General features: G+C 42.1%; 1 protein-coding gene across 6 annotated transcripts in view; it reads right to left on the minus strand.

The window, feature by feature from the left end:
- Nucleotides 1-5,556: 5,556 nt before the first annotated feature.
- Nucleotides 5,557-16,945, minus strand: part of mid2 (midline 2) — a 111,689-nt gene continuing 100,300 nt past the window's right edge. For all 6 annotated transcript variants that reach the window (XM_028960282.1, XM_028960281.1, XM_028960278.1 and 3 more), the window contains 4 exons: nucleotides 16,565-16,708; nucleotides 13,649-13,810; nucleotides 9,530-9,737; nucleotides 5,557-7,741 (listed from right to left, as the gene is read on the minus strand). In XM_028960282.1, the coding sequence (XP_028816115.1) occupies nucleotides 7,339-7,741; nucleotides 9,530-9,737; nucleotides 13,649-13,810; nucleotides 16,565-16,708 (917 nt within the window). In that variant the 3' untranslated portion in view covers nucleotides 5,557-7,338. The remainder of the gene's footprint in view (nucleotides 7,742-9,529; nucleotides 9,738-13,648; nucleotides 13,811-16,564; nucleotides 16,709-16,945) is intronic.

A 16,945-nucleotide genomic window follows, 5' to 3' on the forward strand; every position in this document is an offset into this window, starting at 1 on the left:
ACGAGCCTGCCCACAGCACACAACGCTGACCCTCAGTTCATTTCAGAGCCCATGTCTGTGGAGAATACTGTACACATGCATGGCTGTGATTATTAATGCATGCAAGGGATATTTGACCTAGAAGTTAAATTAGCAAATTGCAATCAGCTGTAGCTCAGTAAGCAAATTATGGATATGTGCTGAATTCAGATGATCCAGTCCTTAATTCATCTTCTATGGACCATTTCAGGCATTCATGATGTATCATAAGATGTATTAAAAAAAGTTTTTAATGACCTTGGAAATTTAATGACCTTGTCTAGGATGTATAGACAATATGTGATGCCTCGGAGCTTCTACTCACATCAGTGCTGGGTCCTAATCACCCACAGATGCCACTCATCAAGCGGGTGGGTGTCAGAAAAAAAAAAACGGATCCGGGGCACACCACAAGTCATGTTGGGATCCTTTAAATGAATGACTGTATGCTACGTTTTTTCCGTTTAATAGACATTTTAGAAGCTACTGCTTGCTTTTCTCATTTGTGTTTCACGAACTTTGCATTATCTTCACAGACAATATACTATATCCTGTCTTCTGATCTGAAGGTGATGAATGTGTTTATAGTGCAGTTAGGACACCAACCCAGTCCAGAGTGACATGTTAATAATGTTTTTGACAGAGCGACTTCCATTTGAAAAAAAAACAAAAAAAAAACTCTCTGACATTGACTGTGCCTGCCAGTAGCATCCATCACCCTCCTAAACGGGCCCATAGAGGACCATCTTTCCTGCAGACGGTTTCAGATGATTGAAATTGTCCCCAGGAGCCGACACAACACCCGCATCCCAAACAACTCATGTTGACACTCAGATGCAGCACTTACGAAGAGCTTTCAGAGAAAACGTTTCTCCGAGTTAAAGATAAATTCGATGTTGGTCTGGGATTCGACTCCATTTTCCCGGGAACGGGAACACTGCACATATCTGTTAATCATTATTCGCCCGGCCATACAAAGACTTTCTGTTCCCTGTACTCCCACATCTTCTGTTTACTTCACATTTCACAGCTCCTGGGGGTGCAGTGATCATCGCAGATGAGGCTGCAGCTGCATGAAATTGTAAAATGTACGTCAAATGTACAAAATAACCAGCAAGCACCATTCCACTCTAGATCTGTGAGTTTTGCATGTTGAGGACAGAAAATGCAGAGAACAAAAGTTAATTCTTCCTCCGATCTTACCTTGCGGGAGAAACCTTAATGGTACCTCCTGCTCCCATGCTGTGTGCTGATGAGGTCTCCTCAAGGCGGGTTCACGTTCTTGCAAAGGAGGGGCGACTCCCCTGACACAGATGTTTTCACTTTTTACCTTCTTTAGCAACACTGAGGAGCGACTCAACAAAGTTCCTGTTTACACCGGCTGGAATAAAAATTCCAGAAACACACATTTCCTCCCCCACCCACCCAATCACTATAAAGAGTCATCACTCTCTGTCCGGATGTGCCATAAAAACTATAGACCCTGAGAGATATGGGTAGTCTGTTTGATTGATGCCCCCACCGGAGATGAATGGGGTTGGAGACGAGGCTGATAATTATCTGATACCTGCTCACATCCCCATTTCCCAGCACACCCGGCCCCGTCCATCAGAAAATGGGCAAGGTGACCAGATGCCTTCAACTGTCAAGACTCAAGCTGTGAGTGCTGGGTAGCTTTGGCCATTTATTCGGTGTAATTTGAGCTTTTATACAATTAATAATAAAAAAATACATTTAAAAAATGTATTATGCAGTTCATTCTCGATCTTTACAGATAATATACTCTCTCCTGTCTTCGGATCTGAAGGTGATGGCAGGCCAGAAGGTATAGCTTACCTCAAATATATGTATGTGTTGCTTGACTAAACTATTGAAAATAACCAAGTAATTAGCTCAAAATATTACTTACTTTTAATTTAATAAATATAAATAAATATAATAAATATAAATAAATATATAATTAATATAACTATTCTTTCATCACGCCCTTTCTTTCCCATTCTTCCATTCATAGATTAAAATCTATTTAATAACAAACTTAAACAAGCTCTAATGTGCATAAATCTTCAACACACCACACAAAGGAAATTTAAAGCAAATGTACCCAGTAAGAAACATATATACAAATATTCATTCCGGCTGCACTGTTGTCTCAAAACTAAATTGGGCAATTTTGAATTCAGAAAAAAATGCTTATCCTGTATAGGTACTGGCAATTTTTTAATTCCCCAAAAAATTGTCATGCTCACATTAGAGCTGCTTTTTTAGTATCGTCAACTCCAGAACCTGTTTCCAAAAGTGCACCCAAAAATGCTGAAGTAATGAGCAGCAAACCTGCCATTTCATATGGATTTCATATCGAAAGCTGGTCCTTGTTCGGTGCAGATGGGATCTGGATGCAGCCATTTATAATAATATTGTGAAGGCTGGATAAGCCAGCGCTGTGACGGAAAGTTCTGAAGGTCACAGGTTTAATTGGCCTGAAGAACGTTGACCATTTTGATGCCCTGGAAGGTGCATTGGCACGTGAGAGGGGTGCAGCTCTGCACCAAAGCAGCTGTAGGGTTGCAAGGATGTCAGAAGGAGCAGATGCTGCAGGTGCGGAGGAGAGCGCGGCGAGCTGTGGGCTGATCGCCTTTTTCCACTCATTAACTCCGACTGCTTGCGGTCGTCCCCCACTCGGTCTTATACGTTGTGCACCAGGGCTGTCTGCAAAAGCCCGTATGAGCCGATCTGGCAGGACAGCCTCTTCTCCAGGTTGAACAGGTAAATATGAAATGCACACACAAGTCCTGAAGCACAGGAACTTCTCCGGATTCATTTGAATCCAGTAAACCATTTGACTTTGACTGAGTATATCATTAACCTGAACCCTTAATCTTTCCATTAACCTCTCAATGACAGTGAAATGTTGCATATCATTTCTCCAGCTGCTCTTCGTCCCACCACCAAAATATTTAAAACACTCCAACTCAGGTTCAAAGTGCTTTCAGCAGTTTTTCAACATGTCTAAGATGCTAATGGTAAATGCTAATAAAGAGATAGTAGTATATTGTAATTGTTATTGATGATCAATTTGGTAATGAAGGCTTCATGTATGAGCTTATTATGTCTTTATTATGTTACTGTATAATATGTCATGCACCAACTTTGTCATTGTCAAGTTTTTATTTATTATTGCAGTTTTAATTTTGCAAAATTATGTCATAGATTGTTATAGATTTGCCTGCCAATTTGTCATAAATTTGCTGTAATTTTTGTGAAACTAATAAAGGATCATCTTATGTGATACTGGGACCAGATCCTGAATGAAACTGAATATTCAGTGGTTGTTTTTGAAACCATTATGGGAATAATATTTGACCAGCAGTGTCTACAATAATGGAAATCTGCTTGACATTCACAACACGATATGGGTACACTCACACATAAGAAAGAAGATGATGAAAGTGATTGTTTTTGTCATTGTGATACACTGCAGCACAGCACACGGGGCTGATTTTAACCCATCACCCTTGGTGAGCAGTGGGCAGCCATGAAAAGCTCAATAGCATTGGCTGAGATTATTGTGGCATAAATTTAAATAATTGTTCAACTTTTCAAGCGTCAGCCAATCAAATCCTAATTCCCCTGTGAACCATCTGGCCAATTACAATTTTTTTTTGCAAATGGTCTAGCGCAAATGTCAGCCAATGAGCTGGGCTTATGCCGTGTTTTCTAAAGCATCAAATCTGGCCATGCGTTTAGCTGTAAACGTAATTGCTACATCATCAAAATGAAGGAAAGTGTTTGCTGTTTTACATGCTGTATGGACCCGGGAGAGAAGAGACTGTGACACGTGGACGTGTGCAGTAGAGGGTGGGTTCTAATGGGTTAACAAGTTGTAATAAGTGCCCGTCATGCATTTTCAAGCTTGTTTAATTAAGTTGTTGCTATGCACTACATTAGGAGACGAGGTGACATATGATTTAACAAGCTGCTTTAAAGTCCTTAATTACAACAAATTAGAAATGTAATTATGGTTGCTGGGTGACAGATCAGGTGACAGAGCAAGGGATCAGGTTTGGGCCATGTCATCACATTCTAAACACGCTGTAGTAGCGTTAAACTCAGCAGACTTCATTTTTTTCCCTCTTCAGCATGAACACATTTAATATTCTCCTAATCATAAAAGAGGCATTTACATTTTTTTTTCATCTCTTTTTTTCCCTGGCAGTACAAAAGAAAGACAACAACAACAGAAGAAAAATAGACAATTTCACTGGAGGGATGAAGCAGTTGGTGGAAAGGGAGTTAAGCAATTAAGATTTTCAAGTGCTGGGCTTCAGCAGTGTGGTAACAGACTCACGTTGAGGACATGCTGCTCCACTTATCAACACCACATCGTAAAATGGGTCCAAATGTGGTCATGCTGTCTTCAAAAGCTGCTGGATGCTCCAATAGGAACCAGTAGCAAGGTTTAATATATATATATTAATTAATAGATTTGTAATATATATATATATATATATATATATATATAAAAATTAATTAATTAAAGTGTGTGTGTGTGTGTGTGTGTGTGTGTGGGGGGGGGGGGGGGGGGGTGTAAATACAAGCCAAATGAACATGTACTCTCCTGAAGAGAATACTAAAGGTAGTAACCTGGAAAACAGACCATGACTGAAGAACACTGTGGTAAAAGCCCATAAAAGTATTAAAAATTAAGAAACAAGGAATCTGATTGCGTGAAAGTGAAGTTTACATTGCGCCATTAAAGGTGCAGGGATGGTACTTTGCCCTGTCTATGGGTTATATGCTTGAAGCATATAACCCATAACCCAGCATATATACAACCAAATATCAAGTATTTAGCACTGTTTCAAGACTGTGTGGTTAGATATATTCTTTCTGATCTCCCTTTTTATATTCATCTCATACACAAACGATGATGCACAGAAAAAAAAAGGATTAACTGGCCTTGCTGTACCAATACTTTTTGGAGGTAGCCATATTTAGCATTTTTGCATATAACAGCTGTGGAAAAATACCCCTGTTGCAAAACACAAATGCAATATAATTTTAAATAATGCTTAACATTTTAAAGCGGTTTTCGTAGTTTTTCTGCAGTAAGGATGCACAATATATCATGCATTGTAATGTGTTTCTTGTCGATATATAGCCCTCGCCTGTAAATCTCAGAGCATGCATGAAGGCGCGGAGATAAGGGCAACGCCGCACTGCAGTGGTATGATAGGGCAGAGCGAGTGCCATGATGAAGCGTTTTTCATGCAGATACCATTCATTTGCTCCCGTTAGCATCCTCATTCCAGCGCCCGAACCGAAACCAGGAGAGGGAAACGTGTCCCTCACACGCCTGTGTGTTCAGAAGCAATCTGCTATTTTGCAGGATTTGTGCCAGAGCGCTGGCAGCCATGGCTGCTGAGGAACAGGAGTGACCTGGGGAGGAGGACGGCCTTCCAGGGCCATGCTGCTGTCTGTCTGAAGGACAGTGCAAAAAAAAAAAAAAAAACATGCCACAAACAACAATGCAGAACATTCGGGATCAGACTTTTTAATTGGACTTTAATTTCACATAAATAACAATAGTTCATATATAATATATAATATATTATACATTATTAATATATTTCATCCTATGACATACATTCTTTTTTTTTTCTCAATAAAACTCATATGTTCATTAAAACAGGAGCTGATGATCGCATCTATTTCTATAATTTAATAAAAATCTGAAATATCAAAAGGTTAATTGTCTGCAGACCGGTTCTTAAGAAATTGAGAGGAATGGCATGAAAATGACTGTCATGAGATGTATGAACAGCCTCTCTCATGTTCGTATTTGTCTAATGAGTGTATTTATATACCGGCACACAGAAAATATGGTCATTTTATCATGGACATGATCCCTTCATAGCAATGTGCTGAACTGTCACTTTCCCCACCAGCGCGTTTCCACAGCAACTTGCCCGGAGTGAACCTGCATAGCAACCATGCAAATGACAAAAAGTGCTCAAAATATGTTTAATAAGTTGAGTCAAAAAGAAGAACCCTGGTCCCTGGTCCCATAAGTCCATCCTTGTGCCAGTTGAATGATGGACACTCTGAACTGATAAGGTAAAATGTGGACTTATGCGGAAGGAGTCGTGACCCTTTGACCAGCAGTGTCAGAGGCTGCGAGCGACGCGGTCAGTAGTACATCATGTGTCTGTTCCCATGGTAACTACACAGAAAACAACAACAACGCATTCACGCCTATGCAAAAATACAGTCTCTGCTATTAGTATTGCATGCTATTCCACACATTCGTTTTTTTTAGCGCAACTTGCTACACACATTTTTTTTGCCTGCATTATAACAATTGATTGTCTTTGTTGGACCCTTATATTTCAAACCCTGAACACCTCAACGCAAGCCCTGCCCCATGGAAATGATTTCTCTACTGAAATGATGCACGTTAGACGTGTCAGAAAAGCATGGAAGTCACTAAAGGATATTTAGTCTGTATTGCTTTCAGAAGTGAAACATAAATTCATAATTCCATAATTTATAACAAAAAAAACAAACAAAAAAAAAAATCACTGTTACACACCTGGGTTAAATACATGGATCAGTGAAATTATGTATCCCATCATGCATTTCACGAAATAAAGTGAATCAAAAGAGTGAACAAATCACAGAAGGAAATACAGATCATGCCATAACAACTCGACATCCTGCAAATAAGAGCATCTACTTGTCATCCCTGAATTTGATAAAACCTGTGAGATATAAATCCATCAGATAATTTAAGTTGACCCTCTCTTAAAATCAAAAACATGAACCCATAATATTCTAACTACCTCTTCAAATCGATTGAACTACACGGAAGGGGGGGGGGGGGGGGTCCTAAAAAGTGCTTCATGAACACAGCAAAAACCAACCAGTTAGTCATAAATACTTTACATTTCAATCGTTTCTTTTGTCCGCAATCATAATAATCATATAATTAATATAGGTCATATGATACAAAACTAGTAGTCACATGATGCAAGTGTGTTTTTCTTCTTTTTTTGTTATAAGCTACTTCAGTCACAGAACTAAATGCATTACTGAAACTGAAAAGAAAAATAAAGTTGAGATGGGTGAGAAAAGGAAATATAGGAAGAAGAGAGAGGAAACAGGAAGTCTTGTTAAAGGGGGAGGAGGAAAAAGCCACAATGACGCTTCTCCATTATCCAGTGTTGGCCATGCATCCTTGTTTGGTACGAGGCTGGTGTGGGCCGATGGCTTCTAAACCAGGCCCCGCCCCCTTTTTCTTGCACCACGTCTCCACTCCCCTCACTGACAGCCCTTCATGCCTGACATGTACGGCGACTCTTGCTGTCGACATATGCCCTCCTGCTGTTCAGGACAGTCCACGAAGTCGGGCACGGGCAGGCCGGACAGCAGCATGAGCGACTTGTTCCAGATCATGAACGTGGGCGCGACGGGCAGCAGGAAGGACACCTGGAAGGTGTGGATGTGCTGCGCGCTCATGGCGTCGTAGAAGCCCAGGGCGTTGTTGTCGTAGTCCAGGAGCACGCCCAGACGCCGCAGCTGCAGCGATGCCTCCACCAGCTGCTCCTTGCCGTTGTGTCGCACCATGAAGTTGTTGTTGCAGCGAGTGAAGACCCATGAGGAGGAGTTCTTGCCGCTCCACTCGTTTTTCGGTGCTGACTTGTAGGCCACACCCACAGCATACCTGTGAGACAAAGGTGCCTGTTCAACATAGCTAACATTGCATCTGAACGCATATGTGATGATGTAAGGATGCAAAAAATGATGAGGGTTGTTAGGGGCTCGCCGTGAATGGTCACACAGGTCGAGGTGTGGGTGGGTGTAAAATGGCGGTTAAATCGCTGGTGAGGCGATATCCAGATATTCAGGTGGCTGACAGTCCTACACAGACATACCCTAATCCATATGTATTACATGTGTCTAGACACGAAAACCAAGGATACGGCAATCAATGAACCCTCAGTTGAGGGGTCCTTAGGAGATGCACAATTTTATTGATGTCTAAGCAGCCTGCCAATGTGTTGCATAACAATTCGATCCAACCTCAACACTGTGATGTAAGTATGTTCGAAGAAAAAAAAAGAAAGAAGAAGAATACTACACTAGCTATATATAACAGTGCACTCTCTGCTCATGATTAAATCACCACTTTGCCAACAGGCACTGATGGCCTCCACCTTTAATTCAGTGCTGGACTAAGTGTGTCGTGGAGAGTTCAGGGAGCACAAATTCAAACAGCTGGAGTGAAGAGGTTGGATGATGCCGATGCATATTCATGTAACAATCCCAATATGACAGCTGTTCCTCTTGACAAGGAAAATTAAGTGTCACCAAAGGGTCCAACAATGGTTTTTAACTTCATTTTACAAAAAATATGTTAATGTACATAATGTTTAATAATTTAAAATGCTTAATAAATGGTAAGTGTTTTCTGGTGAAATATGAGTTATGCCTATACTGACATGAATAATTTACAGGGAGACAGACTATATTACATTACAGACACATTTGTTCAGTATAGCATTCTGCTAAAGCCCCTTACTAATGCACACACATTGCGATTAAAAGCTCACCCTCGCTGTCCTAGTGGCTGCCGGAGCCACTGTGTCAATATAACGGTAATCTTAGCATTGCAGTGTAAATCACTCAGATCAAACCGTCCTAAATTTAACTCTGTTTCTTCAAGCAACTCTGGACTGTGCTGCTGAGCCGGACCAGTGTGAGATGTGCCAGAAGGTCTCCTAAACACTCCAGACGTTTGGTGCTAAGGCTAGCGGGACCTTCAGGCTGGAGAAAACCCTCAACCTTCTCAGGACCTGGATGAGAACGGAATATTTGATATCAACCTTGCAGTGGCACCTACTGCGGCATGCTCGTCCTACTCTGGAGGTGGGTAGAGGGGGAGATTTTTCTTCTGTAGGCCTCTGTCAGAACCCTTTTTGGGTTACATTGGAGAGCGGAATGCTGAACGCTTGAACCAAATTTTGAGAAATTCCTCAAAATATTCCTGAAATTCCATGTTCACATGAACCTCACCTGATTCGAATGATCACAATGGTCCTTTTTGCCAAATAAGTCGGAAAAAGTGTTGTTATCTTGCATTTGAAAAATTGTTCGTCTATTATTCAGGGTCATTTTAAATTCAGTCTAGAGTCCACAAGAATGTACCGGATCTGAAGAACTTCATTGTTCATGAAATATCACGTTTACAGGAATGGAACATGGCAAAAAATAAAAAAAAATCTCCCTTGTGTTCTTCAGTTATCAAGCTCATTTCCATCTTTATTCTAAATTGCAAGACTGTATCAAAACTGAGTATCACTAAAAAGATTAAACAGTTAAAGCAGAAGCCTGAACAATAACACTAATATATGAGCCAATCACCCTACTAGAGGAGCACACTTCAAACCCATGACTTTTATTCCTCGTCTCTTCCTCTTCTCCCTGTTTGCTGAGTGGGAACGTCACTCACCAAGTAGAAGCTCCCAGCAGCACCTCCCAGTAATGGCAGCCGCTGTCAATGAAAACGTTCCCTGCTGTGCCGTACGCCCCCGTGCTGCTGAAACGTTCGGGGGTGTGGCTCTTCTTCAGGGAGCTCTCGTCCTTCTCCATGGTCAGGCAGTCGTTCGACAGCCGGAGTTTCTTGTGGGCCGTCTTGGGGTCGAGTTTAAAGGGCTGACCTGTGAGCAGAACGACGCGTGAGACTCGGAGACATGACACGGGGCGGGGATGTAGCTGAGAAAAATCTCTCAGAGCAAATGCCCTGCACTAACTGGTTGAAAAGTTGAGTGAGGGAGGGTAGGCGGAGGGCTGCGGAAGTGAGGATAATCCTGGGGCAGTGGGAACAGGAGAAGGAGTGCAGAGCTGGGGGTTAACCTCACCAACCCTCAAGTCCTGACATTTTTTTTTTTTTTACCTTGGATACCTCCAGCCTCTCCCAGACGGGCTTAATGAGCAACGGGGCAGGCCCCTCCCACTGCCGTGAGCCCGTAATCGCTGCTGGGAGCATTAGCGTAAGAGGCTGCAGGCAGCTGGAAGTCAGCTGGCATTTCCACGCTCCCGTCTTTGAACTGCTTATCACTGCGAGCGCAGCCTTGTTCAAACGCTGCGCCTCCCTGGGACGGACGGGCGGGGGCCGAGAGCGACACGTGACAGGCCGAACATCACGTGACGAGTCTGATAATATAACATGCCACCCCCGGCAAGCACGTTGGAGGTTAGTCTGTGAGTTGACTTTAAACAACCTCCAGGTATAATTTTCCTTTTGTATGACTTTCACGTTGGGCAGTAGTGGCCTAGTGGGTCAGGAAGCGGACCTGTAATCAGAAGGTTGCTGTCTATCATGCCCACTGCTCACCAAGGGTTATGAGTTAAATGCAGAGGACACATTTGTTTGTGTCACCGTGTGTTGTGCTGCAGTGTTTCACACCGACAATCACTTCATTTCATTTCTTTGTATTAGTTGTTTAGCAGCTAAAAGTTCAGAGGTGGTGGGACAAAATAAGTCAATTTGAACAATGGCACAGGCAAAAAATTCATTATTGTTATTACAAGAAAAAAGAAATATTTTAAAATAATAATTGGTTTTGAAGCATAATGTAACAACATACAATACAGTATGTTGTTTTATGTATACAGTATACAATGTTTTATGTATAAAGCAAAGGTTTTCTGCACTGATCAAAACTCCGGCCCATGTTGTATATAACTCTGGTAGCTGAAAATGTCTGTTAATGATGGAATATCTGGACACATGTAGAGAGGACACATGTGCTGTCTTCATCAATGAACATCATGACGTTCCATTGTGGCGTTGTGCCTGTTTCCCTGGCTCCCTGTGTGTGTTTCTTGCTGGTTTGTAGGTAATCTAAGCACGATTGACTCCTCCCATTCTGGATTGTGATTGGAGGCCTGAAAAAAGTAGTGGTTTGGCCGTGGTTTGCATTGACAGGGGGCCGGGTAAAGGAAGGTGAACATGAGAGGACCGCTCTGTCGTTTCCACAGCTGCAGCCAGCAGAGAATTTCTGCCTTCCGAAGCGTTTGGGCTTCGCATCAGTTGTTTTTGTTTAATATATAATAAAATCTCTAAATCTCTTCGTCTTTGTTGCATCTCTGTGTCTGGACAGAGACTGCACACATAGTTTTAGCTGTAATTGCTGCATTGTTCCAAATGGACGCTTAAACTATGTTTGTAAACCAGCACCATACATTGCCTTTAAAATGGCAGATTCACCGTATCCTTCATAGCAATATTTTCAGCCTTTGCGTTACTGCAGAATATAACAGCTGCATGTGTTTCTAAAAACGTATTGTTCTAGAACGCATCCAAATGTCTGGCCTGCAGTGTTCCAGTGTTCTTTTGTGGCTGCCCACTGGTCACTAAGGGTGATGGTTCAAACGCAGTAAGACATTTCGTTGTGTGCACTGTGCACTTGCTGTGCATCATAATGATAATCACAACATTTTTTTCTACCAAAAATACTAAAATGTATTTTAATTTTCTGCTTTCTGTCCTTAACCCAGAAGGCATTGAATGGATGACAAAGAATATTAGATCTTCCATTCACACAGTTCAACCAGTAATTATTATTATTTTTAATAGACTGGCTAATTAGGCACATCAGTGACGCTGAGGCATCTGCTACATTATGAAAAATAGAGAATAAGATTCACACTGACAGAAGAGGAGACATCCAGATATGTGCTATCACTAGACATGCTGAAAGACCTTTCTTTCAGTGTGTAGTCCAGAGATACTCTGTGTGATAATTCACTTTGTGCACAAAGCCCAAGCTTTGTTAAAATTAAAATGTTCTGGTAATGAACCGATGGTTGAAAAATAATTTTTCTAAAAAACAAAAAAACATGTAGGTCTGTAGCAGCAGCTCAGTGAATCAATCTGGAGAATTCAGAGAGCAGGAGTCAAACTTCACTTGCTGCCTCATGAAACATTTACCTCCAACATTTACACTCAACTTAACTCTGCTGCACAGGGAACGGTGGAGCAAAGAGCTCTTATGTGTGGATGCGGGGGCTCTGGATTGAGGGGGTAGGAATACGAGTGAAGAGCTTCAGGATCTTCCTCGTTCTGTAGGCCAAAATATCTCTACCTCTCTACCACGGTCCTCCTCAAACCAGCAGAACCATGAGAAAATGTGAACAGTTGATGGTTCGTGTTTCCAAAGGGGAAACCAAACCATGCAACATACCGTGATGCTTTTTTTTTTCCCAAGGTTACAAATTTCCTGTGTCATTGCACATTAACACTCATTTACAAAACGAACTACACAGCAACTTTGCAGCTGCAGACTTTACACACAAACAATACACAATTATACAGAACTGGTCCCAGTTTCCTGAGCCCCAATTTTAGATTAGGTTTATTACTGAAAGGGGATGAAATAATTGATTCTATGATACCCTGCACATCAAACTCAAATCCATTTGCTGTGCTGAGATTCACTGAGAAGGACACTAATAGGCTGGGTGGGTTGCGGGGGCTTGTCCTACATCAAACGACAGAGTGGGTGACCCTGGCCCGCACTTCACAGGCTGTATAACATGGATGAATGCGAGCAGGCAGCAGGGTAGGTGAAGGAGAGAGGTGTGTCTGAAGAGGGTCCAGTGGGTGTCGAGTAGATCAGCATGATCTACAGCTGCCGGGCTACAATATTCAGTCCGGTGATCATAAATGATGTGAATTGCTCAGATCGTGCTGAAAGAAATGGCTCGATGGCTCATTCAGTTTCAGGTTTCTGGTCTCATTTAGCTGCACATGGTTCTTCTCTAAGTGCCCACTACACTTCAAAGAGAGACAGGTGACCAGTTTGCCTACGAGATGCAGCAGAAAATCCTTTTAAATAACAATGAACACATTAATGAATTGATTGCTGAATTTTGTTCAGTTATATTGGTATTTTTTTATGTGTTTTTGCTGCTTCAATGTCACCCTGGTGTAATGCAGTAAAGGCCAGAAAAGCAGTAATGAGACGATTTCAAAGTAGGAGAGAAAAGATGGAGGGGGGCTGGGGTTCTTTTTTTTACAGCTGCTAAAGAGAGCACTAAACTGCACATTGCAGACTTCTCACCCGCAACATTTTCTGATGCAATACTCCATCTGAGCCCGGCCGATGCTGTTTCCCTTTTTGGGTGCCCTAATGCCATTTACACTTGTTACTGGGTGGGCAATTGAGGACTGAGTGCTGTAATTTCAGCCTTTATACCAGAAATTAAAGTGTATCTGGATAGCGTCCAAAAGATTTATATGTGTCCAAAAGATTTATATACTATGGATGTCCACATGGCTAATAAAGACAGGAAAACCTGACATTTAAAAAAAAAAAAAATACATTTTGCATACACACTTGCCTTTATCCTTAGTTTGTTCCTGCTGATAAAATCAAATAAACTGATCAAGATTCAGACGTGTTGCTCTTTAATGCTCTTTCATGATGACATGGACTACTTTGCAAGCCTATGGCTAGCGTGCTAAGTTACCAGCCAATCAGAATCAAGTACTAATACAGACCATGACATGAGCAGTAACAATGAATATATTACAATTTGTGCATGTGCGGGTGTGTGCACTCACTGTTGGTTTTGAGTCGAGCCGGTTCACTGTTGCGGCTGCCGGCCTGGTTGATGGCCTTGACGTAGAAGATGTAGCGCGTGCCGCTCTGCAGCCCGTGGACGGTGTAGTGGTTCTGCTTGATGTTGGGCACCATCATCCAGCTGTCCACTGAATTATAGAGACCTGAAGTGGTACAAACGCAGGGGTCAGCAACCCCACACCCCATTGATCTAATGCAAAGCAAGGTGATATTGGCCTGGTAAAAGAAAATTCTTCTTCTTTGGTTGATATCGGTGTAGAAACAACAGTGCAGGTACAACCAAGCACACAGCCATAGTGCTCATAGCATGAAGAGCCTCAGACAAATCTTCAAGCATCAGTCCCTATTACTACAGCGGCAATGACACACACTGTCACGACACTGTCATTCGGCATCTCTATACAGTCTGTGTATATGTAATGCTTTTTTAAGTATTCACAACCAGAAGCAATGTCTTTAAAAAATAAGTGCAAATTATTCATGTTACTCTACTGTAAGATAGTTTGTGTACATGCACAATGTTGTAGTGAGCCACTGGTATATTGTTGCCCTGCTATATTAATAAACTGTCTTCTTTCAGGGTCGCCACAGTGGAATTAACCAGTCTGCAGTCTGCTGTCCGCAGACCTGGCCTGACAAAAGTTTTATGCTGGACGTACTTCCTGATGTAACCCACCTTATTTACCCGGGCTTGGAACCAGCACCAATTTATGTGCGTCCCCAGTGGCTGGATTGCATAAATGAATAATGTATGTAATTGTGATATATGTGCGATATATATACATGATTGTGTTAAGCTTTGATAAAAAGTAAAAATTTAATGAAAAAAATTGTAATGAAAAGCATTCTTTTAATAAAAAATTGTATATATATATATTTTTTTTTTACTGTGAATATAAATCAATGACCAAATGATAAATATCGGTGTATGAAGGTTTCCTGACTGTCCTGTGACTTCAGGCTCAGAGGAACTTTAATGCCTCTCATGGCATGGCTGACTTCTGAATAATTGACAAGATGGCAAAAGCATTCATAAATAATAACAAAACCACATTGTATAAATAAAGAGTTAAAGTTACAGATACAAGCATAAAATCTGAACCCAGCAGTGTGACATGTGGCAGAAGTCTCTCTGGAATGTGTATCTCCATGCCCTCCTCAAAAAAAAAACAACAACAGTATTTAAAATGCATTTGATTTCAACCCTTTGAAATCAAGTTCTAGCCTTCAAAGTGGCTCTGTGAATGAGTAAGAGAATGAGAAAGTTGGAGAGACAGAGTGAGAGAGCAGCTCCAGACTCAGTGTGTCTGTCTGAGACGGCAACGGCAGACAGATGAAAGAAAGACACAGTCAGAGAGAATATTGGGAAAGAGGGAGAAAAGTCGAAGGGCTGCACAGACGTTCCAGAAAAGCATCAATGCTCATAATCCACTCGATCGGTGACAACATGTTAGTCCTCATATCAAACTAGAAAAGACTGGAAAAAAAGACAGGAAATAGGAGAGACCCACTTAGGTCATGTCCAATATCAATCTCTATCTGAATGTAAAAAAAGCAGCTTCATTGTGTTTCTTTGTGGTTAAAGGTAATAGGTCAGAGGTCAAAAAAGAAGACTAGATCATCTCCCTGTTTGAGCCTCTTTCTGTCATTTGTCTATGTAATAGACAATTCTTAAAGACTTTTAAATACTCTGCTGAAACCCTGATAAAAACGACACTTCACAAACAGTGAGCAACAGCTTATGTGGTCAGGGCTGAAACCCGGCCAGACTCAAGTAGTCTGCAGTAGGCCACCTGCTCTTCGGTCCTGATCCATCAGCCTGCAGGGCTCCACAAAGATTGCTGTATCAGGCTTGGTGGAAAAAGGAAGTGGTCCGTCCCCATAGCCTCCAGATCCTGCTGATCCAGCTCCGGTTCCGTTAATTAGCCACAGAGGGGGTTTTTGCCTCTGGAAGAATTCTTTTTAATTATACTGGCCGGAGACCCAAAAAAAAACTATATATATAATATATAATATATAACAGGAAGAGACACTTCCTCACACCTCAGACCATCTATAACTCAAAACGTGTTTTAATCATTCTGGAGAGCAGGGCAATATTAAGGTTGAAAAATGAACAAAGGGGGATTTTGTTTTATATAGAAATGGGCCATTAGGGCAGTCTGCCAAACACAGAAACAGATTAGCCAATAGCAGCAGGCTGCCCGCAGGGCTTTTAGCAAACAGTTTGAAATGGAAGCCACTCGGGCCGACCCTGAGTCTCCACCGTGGCGTGAGCCTCATAGGCCGGATCGCCTTCCTCCTCTCGGGAGAGCTGCCACTGATAATGTGCTAGCCGCTCCGCTTAAAGGAGCGCCTCGCAGGAGCGGCCGCATCCCACTTTTTTCTGTCCTCCGAGGAACGGTGCTGATGGCTTTGGCCCCTGCAGTTTATCGCTCCTCTCCATCTCTCCTTCTCTTTATAGTGAGCAGGAGTAAGTTACAGCCATCTGCCGGGACGGAGGGAGATCTGGGAACGTCTGCAGGTAGTTTGCAGTGAATGGAGAGTGTGCACTGTGCATCCACAGATAAATGAGCATCTTTTTTTTTTAAGAGCTGTCAGGAATCGGCAGGCTCCTGCTCTGGAATTAAAAGCTGCTGTGGAGAGTCCTTGGGAGGTGCGGTTATATAACACTGAAAGCTCCTCAGGGAGATGTTGAGGTAAAGAGGGAGCATGCTGTTGAAAACAGAAGTTCTTTTGTTATGCTGAAGACAGCATCTCACATGCTGCTTCCTACTCCATGAACTTTCACTCGAAATCGACACATCATGAGACACCCACCCTCACCCACAGAGCCAGAAATTCAGAGGTGTTTGGTGAAGTTTGGTGAAGAGAGTGTGTGTATACGTGTCACTCACTGATCAGGTTGGTCTGACCGGTGTAGATGGTGTACTGCAGCTCATATGACGTCACGCTGAACTCGTCCTCTGAAGTCCAGTGGACGGTGATGGTGTCGTGCGAGGCGGTGCATAGCTCATCTCGTATGGATGGCGGGTTCGGTGCTGTTGTTCACAAACACGAGAGCACTTACATTAAAATTAGCACATATGGTGCACACACACACATAAACACACACCCACATACAGACACACACACACACTGTCTTGTTTTGCCTGTGTGACCTCGTGCTACTTTCAAGTAACATTTAATGCCATCTCTGTCCTGGTTCTCTGACTCATTATGGCTGCTCCCCTGCAGTCATAAAAATGTATATGTTTAAAAAAAGCCTTAGGCCACCA

Source organism: Denticeps clupeoides, chromosome 18 (genome assembly GCF_900700375.1).
Source record: "Denticeps clupeoides chromosome 18, fDenClu1.1, whole genome shotgun sequence".
NCBI lineage: Eukaryota > Metazoa > Chordata > Actinopteri > Clupeiformes > Denticipitidae > Denticeps > Denticeps clupeoides.